At 45.4% G+C, this 15878-nt stretch overlaps 1 protein-coding gene across 2 annotated transcripts in view; it reads right to left on the minus strand.

Annotated features, from left to right (window-relative positions):
* Positions 1-815: 815 nt before the first annotated feature.
* The window catches only part of LOC138726010 (gamma-aminobutyric acid receptor subunit beta-4), a 70723-nt gene continuing 55660 nt past the window's right edge, over positions 816-15878 (minus strand). Inside the window, exons 5-9 of one of the 2 annotated variants that reach the window (XM_069867362.1) lie at positions 10932-11014; positions 6558-6695; positions 4789-4941; positions 1856-2100; positions 816-1357 (exon numbers count right to left, since the gene is read on the minus strand). In XM_069867362.1, the coding sequence (XP_069723463.1) occupies positions 980-1357; positions 1856-2100; positions 4789-4941; positions 6558-6695; positions 10932-11014 (997 nt within the window). In that variant the 3' untranslated portion in view covers positions 816-979. Of the gene's footprint in view, positions 1358-1843; positions 2101-4788; positions 4942-6557; positions 6696-10931; positions 11015-15878 lie in introns of both variants that reach the window. The other variant, XM_069867361.1, reaches the window with a different exon arrangement.

The following is a 15878-nucleotide window of genomic DNA, read 5'->3' on the forward strand; positions in this document are numbered from 1 at the left end:
AAAACATGCTTGCACACACACGCATCCGTATCTACACTCATGTGCTCGCACACCCACACAGATGCACCCCACACACACACACACATTCATACAGGAAAAACAGCTTGCAAACTCCTGAAGGTGGAAAAAGGCAACTTGCAAATGTGCCTTTGTTTTTGATAAGCTCCCTCCTCCCCCCCTCCCATAACCCCACATTGTCCCTTCCCTCCCAAATAATTGCCCTGTCCTCCCCCTTTCCCAGCTCTTCCAAAATAAATATTCTTTTTATTTGTTGGTTTAAAAGATTCTTTTAGGCTTGTAAGCAAGAGAGAGGGAGAGAGAAAAAGAAAGAAGAAATCTCATAGCATGATGAATGAAACCCCACCATCTCATGAATCCATGAAAGAAAAAACATGAAGGGATTAAGAGCAGTGAAAGAAGAAAGATTAAAAAATATAGTAGTACTGAGAGGAGAAAGATGAAATTCAGTAGTGAAATGGAAGTGAGGATAGCACATTAGTGAGCACAGCCAAAGATAACCTATCTTCCCCACTAGTTTTGACTCAATCTCTTTAAATCTCCTTCCCCCTTTTGTTAAACTTTTCTTGTTTGGGGTGGTGGTGGTGGTGGTTAGTTTTTTTCTATTTTTTTTTCTGCATTTTTTCTTTTTTTTCCTTTCTTTTTTGGTTTTTTTGGTTGTTTTTTGTTTCTTTTTTTTTTTTACAATGGTTTAAGTCCTTCAGCAGGTACTCAAAATCAAGACAAACACATCCCTCCCTGAAACCAAACCCCCTCCCATATACCCTTCTCTCCCTACCCCCCACACTCCATGGTTTTACATGTGCTGAAAAGAGAAGAGTATGCTTAGAATAAATCTAATGAATCAAAGGAATAAATGATAATGATAGTAAAGAGTAAAACTCAAACCCAAAAGACCACAACACTCCTGTGTTGTCATTGTCTGAGTGTCTGTCCCTATCTCTCTTGGAGGCTGCAGGCATCAATTTACATAGTACAACCAGTAAACAAGGTTGAAGAATCCAAAGGTGATTGGAAAAATGATTCGTGACCACTTGTCAATGGTGCTGACATCTGTCAGGTCTGGGATTTTGAGCTTCAGCTTAGACGACCGCCGGCGGAGACGGCAGTTGGCACGGTTGCGGGCTGCGGCATGGTGGGCCAGTGGGACATGTCGGTCCAGGGTTGGGTGGTGACCAAATCCATCCCTAGAGGCCAGCTGCTTGCGGAACTGGATTCCCGAGCCTTCAAAGGACATGACAGAGTTTCGAGAGTCGCCAACGCTGCTCATCATGTCTGTGGCCAGCAGCTCGTTGTTCATCTCCAGAGTACTGAGGAGGATGTTACCATAAGGGTCAACCTAGAACAGGGAAGACAGACAGGTAGTGGAGATATCCTGTGCACGACACACACAAGCCCACATCATCAAGGCTGATTTTGAACTGGTTTTGGTGTAACAATACCACTGACCAGGTAATTTGTGAGCTCTGAACCTGGACTTCTGCATTTGAAAACGTTGTTCACTGATGATGGAGTTGAAGGACTACACATGATGTTGCAGCAAACTTTTTGAGTGGGGTAGTACGATTCTGCCAACATGGTAGGACCAAAAGCCACAGGAATACTTTTGAGTACACCTGCCCCATGCAAGGGGGTAGACTGGATGAGGTTGGCTTGAGGACGATGACAAAATTATCAAGGAGGAAAAGGTCCCAGTAGTCACCAGTCAAGGGAACTGGAGTTCATCCCTTGTGATGAGGAGAAAGGCTGCTCCACACCTCACCCAGGACTGAATGAACAGTGGAGCATCTGAATTCTCCTGCCATAATGAAAGAATAGGACAAACCTGCTCTCTCACCCTCTTCTCCTCATAACGGTGGCGTTCATTGTTGGCCTTGCTGATCCGTTCACTCTGCTTCTTTTGCTGCCGAGGGCCTCGCCCAAAGAATATGTAGTTGACAAAAGCATACTCCAGGAGTGCCAGGAACACGAAGACGAAGCAGCCCATGAGATAAACATCAATAGCCTTGACGTAAGGGATCTTTGGGAGAGTCTCCCGCAGATGGGTATTGATGGTAGTCATTGTAAGTACCGTGGTGACCCCTGTAAGGAGAGGGTACGTGCTCTATTAACAACCAAGGCAGGATGGCTTCCCGAAATGCTGCTCTCTGCTTCTCCCATCCCTCCTCCCAGCTGGACAACCTTAGGAGGGATGAGAGCAGTGCAACTAGGAAAAAAAATATCATTATTCTAAGCTCAGCTGCCCAGGACAAATTGCTGCAGAAAATAAACGAGTTGCCAGCAGTGAGAGAAAATGTCAAAACTGGGTATCATAAGGACCTTGGTTCTTTAAGTCCTCCCTGATCCTTTTCATTTCCTCAGTGTGATAGGAAACATTCAGTCAGTTTTGCCCTCAATCTCTCAACCTCTTCTTTTTTTCACTTCATGAACTCATCAGGCTTCCCTGGACACTGCTGAATGCCTCAATATCCTTGACATGAATTTATAACCTGCTGTGTCTTACCAATGTCATGAATAGGAGAAAGAGTGAAGAGATTCCCTCTTCATGGCACTCTCTTTTTCTGCCTGCTTTATAGGCTTCTGTCTACATCACTGACCCCATCAATTCCAACCTTCCTCTCACCAGCTTTACCACTCCCTACTTCAGTTATTATCTGTACACTTCCATGGTTCTCATGCTCTCTTTTTTAGGCCTACTTATATTTTCTTGCATCTTAAATAAATATTGTTTTGTCTCATTGAGCACTTTCTTCCCCATCTACTCAGTCTCCAAGGACCTGGTGCACCATGATTACTCTTACAGCTTCATTCCCCTTCTTCAGTTTCTTCTCAGCCTCTTCTTTCTCTGGACTCTCAGAGTGGTCTTGGATATGTCTCATTTACAGTCTTCTGCCAGCTGCAAAAAGATGGCAATGAGCCTTCATGCTTCTTTTGGGGGAAGTAACTTTTCCACTTCAACCTAGTCATCTTTTCTCACTTCTCTAGCTCAGCTGTCCTGTTTTTCTTGCAATCTTGCCGACATTCTTTTCTTCTGGTGTCTCTACTCCTCATCCCTCTTAGTCTCTATGCCCTTAATGTGTTCTTCTGGTTTTATCCCTACCTCTACAGTGATGGCTCTCAAACCTCCCTTGTGCATCCTGGACCTCTACTTGTCCTGTTTCCCCTTTACCCTAACCATATCTTTAGTATCATACCTGATAAAAGATTCTAAGAACTAATAATCTTCAGTTCACAGAAGAGTAAACAGAAGGGAGATGTATTTATATGCATACAATATATAATATTGTCTAAATATCCAGAAATTTGGGGTAAAAAAAGGGGGAACAGAACATTCACCATGTCTCCTTTAAGAACTGGACAAATTGCAATAGAGACTTAGAATAGAGGCAAAGAAGAGCTTTTTGACAGTACAAGCAAGTAAATCTGGAGGAGGCTAGGCACTTTGGAGCATTTTAAGGGCGACTTAGATAGAGAGCTGTCAGGAATAGTTTAGGGAGAGCTGTTCCAGTTCTGATCTACAGTGTTTTTCTTCTGTCTTCACCTTTGAATCCAGATGTCAGCAGAAATTCAACAGCTGTGCATCTCATAGCCACCATTCTGCTTGTACTTTCACTGTGCCAGAATCTCTGCCGTGGTCTCTTTTTCTTCTTTCACTGGTTATTAACTTGTCAACACAACTTACTTTTTTAATTTACCATGTTCTTCTTTTCCCATCCCTGCTCCAGCCTCACCAAGCAAGTCCAGCCAAATTATCTATTTTATATCTTTGAACAAACCATCCATCCTCTGAGTCTTCTCAAACTCTATCTTCTCTTAGAGCTAATTAAAGCCCCCAACCTTTTCTGTAAGACACAGCCAGTACCTGTGCTCCACCACCCCTTCGAGCCGTTTCCCACTCACAGATGAAATCTTTTTTCTTCCTTGGTTCTCTTATTTCCTCTGAACTTTCTGTCATGTTGCACAGCCCAATTCTCATATGCCAGCCACCCCCCCTTTCTCCTGTTCCTTCTTCAAAATCCTCATCTGTAATCCACCCCCACTTCCCTTCTGTTGCTTAAAAGACCTCATTTTTTTCCTCTTATAGGAAAACATTCTTATTTAGGGGAGCACGTGCTTAAGAAGAACTTGGGCTTTACTGTCCCACATTTGCCTTTCTTATGAAGGTCTTCAGCTACAAAACGTGTCTGTATGGGGCTTATAGTATCATGAAAATGTGTAACCCATTTCCTCCATGTTTCTTCTTCTAGCCATTTAACACCATTCTTTCCACTCTTTGGCCACTCAACCTCAGCATTTATCATCCAACTAACTGGCCCTGATATACCTGTTGACCAAGAGGTGCCTAGACTCTGCTCTTAAGACAAAAAGTATGAATTAGAGTGAAGGAACTGGTAGGGTCACAGCATGTCAGAGTCTCACATGTCTGAGAAGCTGTGACCATTTATACTCCTGTTATAGAGTTTAAACTTGCACACACAGAAATTTGTGGCAGAACTTTTACTGATTCAAATAACACAGGACCAAGCTTGGGAAATACTGATACTTCTGAACAAAAAAAAAAAAAAAAAAGGAGCTCTTCTGGCTGAAAATTAGAAGTTTGTTCTTAGGAAAAAGATGTTCTTCATTTGGGACAGAAAGTTTGACAGATCTACGCTTCTTGTTTCGCTGCTACCTCATAAAGAAAAAGGTATTTTTTTTTTCTTACAGCTGTCCTGGATTATTTCCCTCAAAACCCCCACCTTTTTCAACATGTAATGTAAAAGTACATACCTAGTGCCACTCGTGCAGCAGAAGCATCATAATTGATCCAGAAGGAGACCCAGGACAGGATGGTAATGAGAATAGATGGCATGTAAGTCTGCAGGATGAAGTAACCAATGTTCCTCTTAATCCGGAAACTCAAGGATAAGCGCAGATATGAACCTGTCAATGAGACATTAAAGAGAGATGTTCTTTGAGAGAAGGGCGAGACTGTATTTATGGTAAGAACTTAGGTTAGGAACTGAAATTTTATTTGGAAAATATTCTCAAGAGGCAAGGATAATGAGAAATCTATCTTCTTTTCCTCATTTGGTTTTGCAGACTCATCAGATTTCGGAAAAGGGCTCTTCAGAGTCTGCTCAGCAGGCCCAGAATATTAAGAAAGAAAACTCTACATAACTTATGTTATTATATCAGACATCATAGAAGAATGTCTGTTCAGTGCTGAAATTGTATTATGGTATGAGCCATACAGACATTTGATACAGGTTTGCACTGGAGAATTTAACCCTATATTTGGATGCAGTGAAATGATTTTCTTAGCTTTTCCTCCAAATGGCAATGAAGATTTGAATCATATTTTTCCCATGCTATCCTAAAAATGGGTTCTGGCCAGACTGGGCAAATTCATGTGCAGATAGAGTACTGTTAGTTAATCTGTAGGTCTTATTTTTTCCAAGTTTTTTCCAAGCAATTTCCTCCTAATCGTTTAGCAAACCTAATGGAGATAGCGACGACAATTTTTTACATTTCTTCTACAGGAGCAGGACCATTTTGACAGGGACAAAGCTGGGCTTCTCTCATTGCTGTGAAACAAAGTCCAAGCCATTCCTCCCTTCCACCTCCGTTCCTTAGGTAACACAGCAGCCTGAAATATGGGTGTAATTGTGGGCTGGCAGTTTAATTAACAAGAGAACAACAGCCTTTAATGACCAAGGAGACAGACTGGGAAAAAGGAGGTTATGTTCTCTCACCATTACGTGCCATTTGCATAGCTTGAAAACAGTATTGCACCAGTCTTTTTTTGAACATCTTATCTATTTAGACTGCAGACTTCTTTTGGAGGAATACTGCCTCTTGTTGTGAGCCTCAAGACTGCTGTTGCAATGGGACCCTGCTCCCAGCATGCCCCCAAGGCACTATTGTAATAACATCACTATCACCACCACTGATAGACTCAGGCTGTGATTTCACGGCATTTCCAAAATTGTCCTGTTTAACAGGTGTGTGGCATGCTATTTTGGCAGTGAACTCCATGTCATATAAAACTGAAGACAGCAATCAAAATCCAAGCCCCTCAAACTTTCCAGCTGGCAGTATCTGAATCATCCAAGGTATTTTCCCCAGATCTTTGTATTGCTGTATACAGATGGGTTTGCATTATTTTATAGACCACTTGCTTTTCAATTGATATATTCTTCTGCTTACTAGTGTACCTAGATTAGCTTTGAGAGCCAGTTGCAAACCACATAAAAATAAGTTTAAGGCTGAGAATCTTCTAAAGTGGTTCTGTTTTGAGATCAGTAGGTATTTTGACTAAAAAACGAAAACAACTGCAGCAAAAATATATGATCCCATGGGATTCTGAAGAGAAGCAGTCAAACAAGAAGCAAACTTGTTGGGCACAGAAGATGTCTCTTTTCCAAATAAACAGGACTCTAAGTTGAAGCCTAGATCCTAAGTTATGGCTTCAGCATCAGAATCACAGGAACGATGACATTGATGTTGATCAGCAGAAGGTTTGCACATTCCATCATATCCCTTCAGCAGAGACTCACCGGTGGTGAAGACCACTTCCCTGCTGACCAGCCTCTGCTCAATAATGGTGAACTGGGGCAGTTCTAGCACCTCCATCCCTGTGACAGCAGAATCATTTCCTTGCCAGAAGAAGACAATGTCATCAACCGTGTAACCATCTGTAGAGACAAAACACAGAGAAAGAACTAAGCTGACAAGCTGAAGGAGATGACACCCCCATGTCACTACAATAATCTGGAAGAAGATCCTAAGGAAAGCCCACACCATCAGATAGCAAGCATAGCCCCTCCCTGCTGACGTACTTTTCTTCTTCAGCTGAGCTTGGCATTACATTCCCCAGGAGATGAGAAAAAAATTGGTGAGAACTCCCACTTCTGGCTAGAATTCAGGAGAAAAAAAGTGAGAAGTGGCCCATCAAGCCTTGGCTTGATCTACATAATCTCCGTGGCTGACATGACAGCGACTTGTGCATCAGAAGCCTCTATCAAATGCACCAAACACAGTATTTCGCTTTTCAAAACCTTCCTCCTTTTACCAGAAGGGGGAGACCACACAATACACTCTAATGAACTAGGTAAACAAAGCATCTGAGTATTAAAAATTACCAGAGAGAAAAAGATCTGCAACAGCAGTTGAAAAGAAATCAGAGCATCAGAGCATCTCTCTCTTCTAAGTTCTCTCAGTCAAAATTTGGAGACAGCAAGCAGACAGAATTCTCTGAGACTGGGAACTACTTTTACCAAGTGCTGGCTGAAAAGGCCAGTAATAGGAAAAAAAGAGGAAGAAGAGTCAGGCTGGTAACAAGTACTCATCCCTTATGTTTCAGGGTACTGGATTTATTAACTCAGCCAAGGGTACATCCTCTCAGCCTCTTACTTGAATTCCAAACTACACAGAGCTGCACGGGCTGGAAGTGCTGATGAGCCCAAAGCCACAGTCCTGGGAGAAAGCCTCCTCAGAGGCTCTGGACTCAAGGGGAATGAGGCCAGGGGATGAAATTATGCAGCTCCCATCAGTGTGATGATCACAGCTCTTCCCATTGCCCTTGTGGAAAAGTATTCATCACCACCTGCAAACAAATGCCACTTGCTGCAAGCTGGGTTTTGAAGCACTGGGGCTGTTGCAGCACAAGGGGTGGCCTTTTATTCTAAACAAAGTGCCAAGCTGCATAAGAGGACCTCTGTGTGCAAAGAAGCAGTAAGATCCATACAGGTTTTGGTATAGCATGGTGCAAGGCTTCCTTTAGAGCATGAACGTTACCTATGCACATAAATAGCTTTTATTCAGAACCTGCAGTGCAGCAATACAGTCTGCCTTATCCACAAGCCCTTGCAGCAGAGAGGCAGTTGTCTAGTAATATCCACCAAGAACATTCGCTAGAGCTGCCACCAAAATCAGCACCAGTTTATCAGTTGGATTAGGGGAATGAAGAGCTGTTGAATGTACCATGCAGGAGAAACTCTTCTACCTAGCCTCAGGTACAAAGGGTTACCCAGATCAGAGCTGAACCTTTGAGCAGGTGTCATCCTGCCTCTCCTGAGTGGACAAAGACCTGAGCAACCTGATTTCATAGCTGATCCTGCTTTGAGCTGGGGGATGAAGTAGAGAAACCCTGAGGTCTCTTCCCAAACTTAATTATTTGATGACTGTGTAGTCTCCAAGCCCACATCTCACGCTCTCAGTCATTACTGCGCTTATTCATGGGTGCTAAAAAATCATAACAATCTTCCAAATGCCATGCCAGATCTGCTTCTGATGTAAATCAGCTAAGCCAGGGCTCTACTTTCTCCCCGCATGGCACGCTCCTGCTCCCATGGCAGTAAGTGCTAAAGCACTCACACCCACGAGCCCAGAGAGATTCAGGACCCTTAGGTTATAATCTTATCTGCTGCAGATGCTGGGGTGTTGCAGGCTATTGCGCTACCTTGAGTACCCCAGATTTGTGTACAGGAACTGGTATTTGCATCTGGCTGCAGTGTCTCTCCCAAAGAACAGAGACCAAGCGTGGAAAGCAGCAGGAAACAGCCAAATCCCCGACTCCTCCCAGTGGTTGATTCCAGCAGCTCAAACACTCTCACAGCTAAAAACATGGTATGCTATTTTCCATTTGAATTAATCTGGCTTAGACTTTGAGACTCTGGTGTTTATTCTGAATTTTTCTAGGAGGTTACCAAGCCCTTTCCACCCAATGCTCCCCCTCTGTAGAGGTGCATCTAGCCTGTAAACAAGTCACCTCTCTACCTCCTTTGCAGTAAACAAACCAGATCCAGCTATTGAGGTTTCTCACTGCAAAACATCTGCTCTAAACCTTGAACCACTTTTTAACATCTTTTCTCAACCTCTTCTGATTTCTCAACTTCCTTTCTCAATTTTGGAAATGAAATATAGACAGTGTCCCTTTCCCCATCCCACCAGCAACGTATTCAGAGGCCAATCAATTCCCTGCTCTGACTCACCATTCCCCTGGTTTATATAACCAAGGCTCACTCCAGCCCTTTTTGTCAGAGCCCTGCTACGCAACCTCCAGCAGCGGTGCTTGGGGCTGCCATCCCTTCATCATCGCCCTCAGTCGATACCCATGCGGGTAAGAGTCCCTCAGCCTGCCAGCCTGGACTGCACTCCCGCACCCAGGCACAGACCTCTGCATTTAGCTCTATTCAAATGCATTCTGGATGTATTCAAATTGAGAGGTATTCAAATGTGCAGCGAGCAAGCCACGCAGACTGCTATCTTCATCATCCACAAATTTAACAGCAGTGACTTCAAATTTACTTCCTGATCAGCAATGAAAATGTCAAATTACAGTAACTAATTTTAGGAGATCTCACTGTTAACTACCTCTATTCCATTTATTCTATGACCTGCTGGTACTGGGTACCAGTTTTGGTATTTCTTTTTATTATGGCATTATGCAATATGAAATCGAACGTGTTTTTCAGGAAGCCATTTTTTAAAGTAATTCTGAAGGGAAAGGTTGTTCAGTCTAAAAATAAACGCTTCACTTTGATTTCTAGCTTTAAAAAGAAAACCAAATTTCCATTTTACTTTTAAAAAGTAAAAGAACTTTCACAAAGACGAGTCATTTCAACCTGAAATATCATAAAGTATTGATACGACGTCGTAAAACGTCAGATTAACAGCCTGTTTGCTGCCTGCCTCATCAGGTTTTTGTTGAATCCTGGCACTCAGCGAGGCAGGGGTATACGCAGTGAGGGCTATTTTGGGGATGGAGGGATGGGATCAACAGACAGTGCCAGCACGTATGTGCCCCAAGCTGCTATGGGCAAGGAGATCCCAGCTGCCTGCTACTGCTTTACAAACCCAGCACCCCTGCACCACTAAAGAGCTATTAGGTGGTTTGGTTTGGGTTTTTTATATACTTTGGGGTTTAAACTAGCCATAAAAGGGTGGTTATTCCAGAGTTGTGTGGACTTGGAAGCAAACAAAATGGAGCCCTGCAGATTTTGAATATGTAAGTGTGTAAATGACAAAAGCTCTGAGGAAGGAAATGATTGAATCTTTTCATCTCCGCACGGATCTTAGAAATATTGTAAGGAAATGTAGCTTCAGCTAATAAATTGGCTTGACATGTCCCATTAAGAACAAAATCGCAACATGGCGAACTGTGGGTAATTCTCTGCCTTCTGTTTTCTTGGTTGCACCGTAAACTATTCTCAAAATGCCAAGGAGTGCCAAAAATGACATGTCATTAGTGCTTCCAGCAGAACCTAATTTACATCCTATTACCCACCACGCCAAGCACTGTGATGGTGAGTAGCGAGTGGGAAGGGGGCTCCCAGGCGCAGGCAGGGGTGGTGAGGCTGCACAGCGCCTTCCAACTATGGATGCTGTGGGACCTCTTTTATGAAAAAAACAATTCTCTGATAATCACCACTGAAACTGCATCATCATTACTGTCAGATCTGTGCTGCTCTGGACCGCTCCTGCGGGGATGCTGCGGTGCATTTTTATGAGGGAGAGCTGGACCTCCTCCGCCAGTGCAATCAGGAGAGGCTTTCCATAGGAGTCAAGGGAAGATCAAGATGGGGAGGAACTGTATAAGGGCCTAGGTCCCACCTCCCACCCAAAACAGGGCCAGCCACACGTGAGGGCAGGCTCCCAGGTCTCTCTTAGGGCTAAGGGAAGCTTCCACAACCCTCACGAAGGTGTGAGTGATTTTAATGCCCAGCTCGCTGCTACAGCTCCATTTCCTGGGCATTTCATCCATGAGGTCTCCTCAGGAGGGAGTCTGGATGAGGGAGCCTAGTCCTGCTCCAGGGGACATTCCTCCAGGACAGGTGGTCCTTAACATCCCTGGGAGGCACCCCATGAGTGGAAAGATGGTGTGATTAGGTGGCATCACATGGTAGAGGGCAGGAGTGAGGCATACGCACAGCTCTCAATCTCCAGTGTGCAGTTCTGCTGGTCCAGGGGGTACCTCCGCAGGTCCATCATACAAGCGGCTGTGGTGGTGATCCTGAAAGAGTAAGGGAGAAAAAAAAAGAAATCAGTTGTGTATTTTTTCTTAAAAAAAATAAAAAGGAGAAATGAAAGGCAGATGTGAAAGTCAGGCAGCATTTGGGGCCGCTGTTTCCCTGGAAACCCAGGAGAACCATGGTGGGAGGTGTAAGGGGCAGAGGACTGGATGCAGCTAACCCTCAACTGTACGGCTTAAACCTTTCGTGACTCATGTCAGCAGGGCTGCATCTCTATTAATGGGGTGGGGAGGGATTTGTGTTCCTTCTCTGTCTCTCCCTGAGAGAGACAAAAGAAACCAGGAGTAGGTAGAGCTATGGGTAAGGGGGGAAGAGGAGAGGCATGTCAGTTCGTAAGAGGGAGACCGCAAACACATGCCTGTAAAACAAAAGACACATTGATTAAATTGCCCTGCAATGACCTCAGGAGAAGAACAGCTGACCACATTATCATCCCTCTTTCCTCCAGAGTTGCCCTGAAGACCCTACTTGCTGCCCTACCACCCACCCCTCCATCGCACCCGCTTTGGCACTATCAAATCCAAAAGCCCAGACCCCACTGATGGGGTCACAGCTCTGGTAGCAGGTCACTCTTATGCAAACAATAGCATGATCAAGATTCATGAAAGGCACATTGCGGGGGTGGATGCATCTCCACAAAAAAGAAATATAGGGAGAGAATGAGTGTCAGTGTTTCTTTGAGGTCATCAGAGCATGGGGTTGGGGGCAGAGAAACACGGTGCTGGTGATGGGGTTCATATGAGGGTGCGAGCAGGATTTTTATGTGTTACTTGTTGTACATAAAGAAGGACCACTCTGGCATGTGGAATTTTGAGGTGGGATAGATGGAGGAAGAGGTCGTGAAGCAGGGACAGAGCAAATCAACAGCTAACTCAGCAGCCTGGCAACACTGCCCTGGAATTAACAAGCTGGCCCTATTTCTCAAATATATTACTCCCCTCACCCTTTAATGCAGTTTTCTTCCTTTGCAGTGTATGTGTGCAGAGTGCTGAAGAGGGGAGAGAAATTGCTGCATTCACCCCCTCTTTTTTTCAATTAACCATCTGGAAGGCATTAATCAAGCTACACATTTTTTACTATGTAGGCATAACCAGTGAACTGTTAACGAGAAAGCTTTATCTTCTGCATCCTGTGGCCTGGCAGAGAGAAAAAGGAGGGGGAAAAAGGAAAAACAAGAAAGCAGAGAAAATGAGATGGCAAACCAGCAAAAAAAAAGAAGGGGAAAAAGAAAGAAAAAACATCAATGAAAGAAAGAGTCGAGAAAGGAGGAGAGAATGGGTAAAGCTGGACAGAAAATTGGAAAGAAGGGGGAGAGAAGGTGGGGGCAAGTACCCACAGGAGAGGGTTACCCCAGTGGAGGTATCGGGGTGGAGGCTGTAGCAGGGTAGGCGAGCAGCCCTGCAGAGCTACTGGCTCTTTAAGAAATCTCGTGTGCTAAATTTATCTCTCTGCTGTCTGTGAAGACTGTTTGTAGGAGATGAAGCCTTGAGGAGAGCCTTTGCCACTGCTTGCCGTGCTATAAATAGATCCAAAGAGACGGAGGGAATTTATATATATCCTCACTGGGTCTAGATACAACATTGCAACTGCCCTCTCTCCGAGCAGGGGGCCCAAGTGAGCTCTTAACCCTTTTATCTGTAATGCGGTTGGGGTGGAAGAGAAAGCGCAGAGGGGGAGAGGGATAACACGACAGGAGCCACTTAAAAATTATCACCACGGCTTTGGGATTCCTTGTATTGCTTTTACAGCCTCCCAGTTTGACACATCGAGGGGAGCTGCTGGAAATGCAATGCCTCTGCCACCCTAATCCTCCTGGGCCAGGGTAGCTGGGCATGGGAGAGCACAGTGGAGGAGCACACCTGGGGGAGCTGCACCTTGCCAGGAAAGCCGAACGTGGCAGGTGCAGAGTCCATTCTGGCCAGGCGCTGAGACCAAAGAGTCACGAACGGGTATGACTCATCCTCCTGTGCCGCACACGGCATATACTGTATATATTATACTGCACCCGTGGGAAATAGCAGTTACAAATGCATTCTTCTGTTTTCCCTAAAGTGCGAGATGCAAAAATGTATTAAATGAAAATTTTCCACCCCATTTGTGGGACCCTGTGGGCTAAAACTTTTCCACAGTGTCCCTCCCAAATTTGCAGCCTGGCTGGGTAAGTTGGCTACACAAAGGACATTCAGGGGAAGCCTTTTCTGGTTCGAGAGGGACTCTCTCACCTTTCCACAGGATTTGCTTATCACCTGCAGTACTGGTTGGAAATGCAGAGCACGACACAGTGAGCTATGGCTACCACACTCCATGCGCCAAATCCTGCTCACGCTAACAGCCAGCATAAATCCAGAGCCACTTCAATGATTTTTGCAAGATCACAGCAATTTGTATCAACAAAGATTTACATCAGGGCAGAATTTAGCCCTGTTGATTCAAAAAGAGGAGAATGTTAGGACAGGCAGGAGAGAAAGGAGAAACACAAGATTAAGAGGGCATCCGTCCTCAAAAGCCAGATACTTTATCTTTCCTTCCAGCTAAAGGGCGGTTGTATCAATACCATATATTTCAGTATCCTTCAGAGATACCCCAGTTGGCTGCAGGTCCCATGCTCCTGGTGAGCTGCCCATGTAGCGCTGATCAGGCGTGTGAGAATTGGGTGAAGGTTCTGTTGCATGTTCAGAGCAGAGGTAGCACAGCTGTAGGTGGCTCTCCTGGGCCTTGGGCACCTGCTTGTCTGGAGCGTTCCCACTGTGGTGTTGTCCCCACAGTGAGGTGCACCTGGCAAGCCTAGGGACACCAGTAGAGAGGACCAGCTAGTTATGGGGCTTCTGCAGCATGACAAGGTGTGCTGGGGGGCAGTAGACCTGGGACAACAAGTTCAGCTCAGGTCCTGCATCTGGGCTTCCTAAAAATCTGATAAAACAGCCCTACATTGGATAAAGCAAGTGGTATCCCAGGAAGGAAGGGGATGTTTAATCCTTTAGATCTCAAAAATCACCCTGGGCACTAACTTCTCTTTGCCATACCCTGACATTGCTTTACACAGCACCTGCCACTGTTGATGAAATGTCCACCTGAGGCCTCTATGACTGACTGAACATTCATTTGCTCCTAGAGATGCCAACAAGACATTTCTCTATCTCCTTTGGTGGTTGTGTACTATGGGTAGGAGGGACTCATAAAGGGATGAGAGGGTCCTCTCACCTCTCACAGCCAAAGGGGAATGGGAGTAAAGCTCAGGCACCCCAGCTACCTTCTAGGGTCACAGCACATTCCACCTCTGGTCCAGAAGGACACAGGACCAACCTCTGCGCCATACATTGATGCATACAAACATATTATCTTGATATGGTCTGAGCTATTATGTGAAGAGATATATTCACTTGGCACATAGAAGACACACTGGAAGGACTAGATGGAAAGATATGTGGCGGGGGATTTGATGCTAAGAAGCTCCTGAATGTCTCAATGGGGCTAATAGACAATAAAGGTGGAAGGAAAGTAAGAAGGGGGAAAAAAAGAGGAGAGAATCAAAAAGTGATGACAGTGTGAGCACTGATGGGGAAGGCAAGAATGAATGTGGGAGACAGCAAAGCAGATAATGCAGGACAGGAGACCACAGAGACAAGGAGAGGGAATAGGGGAAGCAAGGGTTAAAGCAGCCTGGAGAAGGAAAGCTGGAGAAGAATGAAAGGTTAAAAGACAGAGAGCAGAGGAGGAGTGGAAACTCACTCTGTGAAAAAGGAGATGAGGAGACAGAGAACAAACCATTGCCCTGTAAACAGCTCTAGACAGAGTGCGCTGCCTCCAGGAGATGCGACCAAAGTGAAAGGGAGCAGGGAGCGCGGGGACCGGAGGGCACGCCGGGGAAGGATGCCACCTTCCCCATGGCACTAGCAAGAGGCGCTGGCACCCAGCCAGGCTGTGTCTTCTCCCTCCCCCTTCTTCTCTCCCTGCTTCTCTACCCACCTCCCTCCCCTTTTAAATTCAAAAATTTGTGTGGTGTGAAACTTCATCTGCTTTGACGGTGATTCACAGAGACACTGCCCATCGCATGGGAGAGGCTCGCCTGCGCTTTGCACAATGCGCTCAATGAAGCGGTCCTGCTCCCTCCAGCCGCTGAGTCCAGCCACCTTCACCACCCTCTGTCTCCAGCTCTTCTTTCCTCCCTCAGTCTCTGCCCACCTCATGGGCCTCTGGGTCAGCCCCCTCACATGTCACAGACTTCACACCTCCTTCCCCACAAAAAAAGACATTCATGCCCTTGCCCTAATAATTCCTGCTGAGGTCTGTAGGCAGTCATGCTATCAAGCAGCCAAGTCCTCACCGCCCTGCTACTCTGCTACACAGCTGGCAAATGGACACAGTTCATTTGGGGGGAGACAGGACTGTGGAGAAACCACCATGCAACTCAAAAAAAACCCAAAAAAACCCCAAGACATGCATTAATGAGATATTGAGCAGCTCTGGCAGGCTGTGGGCTGATGGAGATCCCACTTCTCTGCCAGCACCCAGCAGATCCAAGCAGAAGCCATAGTAGCATGGATACCTCCCTACAGAGAGCACCCTTCAACCTCACGAGACAAAGAAACCATCTTGAGAAAAGCAACCACAGAGCTCTAAGTCACACAGAGCAAGTGCTATATCTCTATTTGTTACAGTGAGGAAAGCCTTTGACACAGTTTCTCACAGTATTCTGCTTGAGAAGCTGGCTGCCACTGCCCTGGACAGGAATACCCTCTGCTGGGTTAAAAACTGGCTGGATAGCTGGACCCAAAGGGTCATGGTAAATGGAGTTAAATACAGTTGGAGGCCGGCTACAAGTGGCATTCCCCAGGGCTCAGTGCT

The sequence above is a fragment of the Phaenicophaeus curvirostris genome, chromosome 13 (genome assembly GCF_032191515.1).
Source record: "Phaenicophaeus curvirostris isolate KB17595 chromosome 13, BPBGC_Pcur_1.0, whole genome shotgun sequence".
Classification (NCBI taxonomy): Eukaryota; Metazoa; Chordata; class Aves; order Cuculiformes; family Cuculidae; genus Phaenicophaeus; species Phaenicophaeus curvirostris.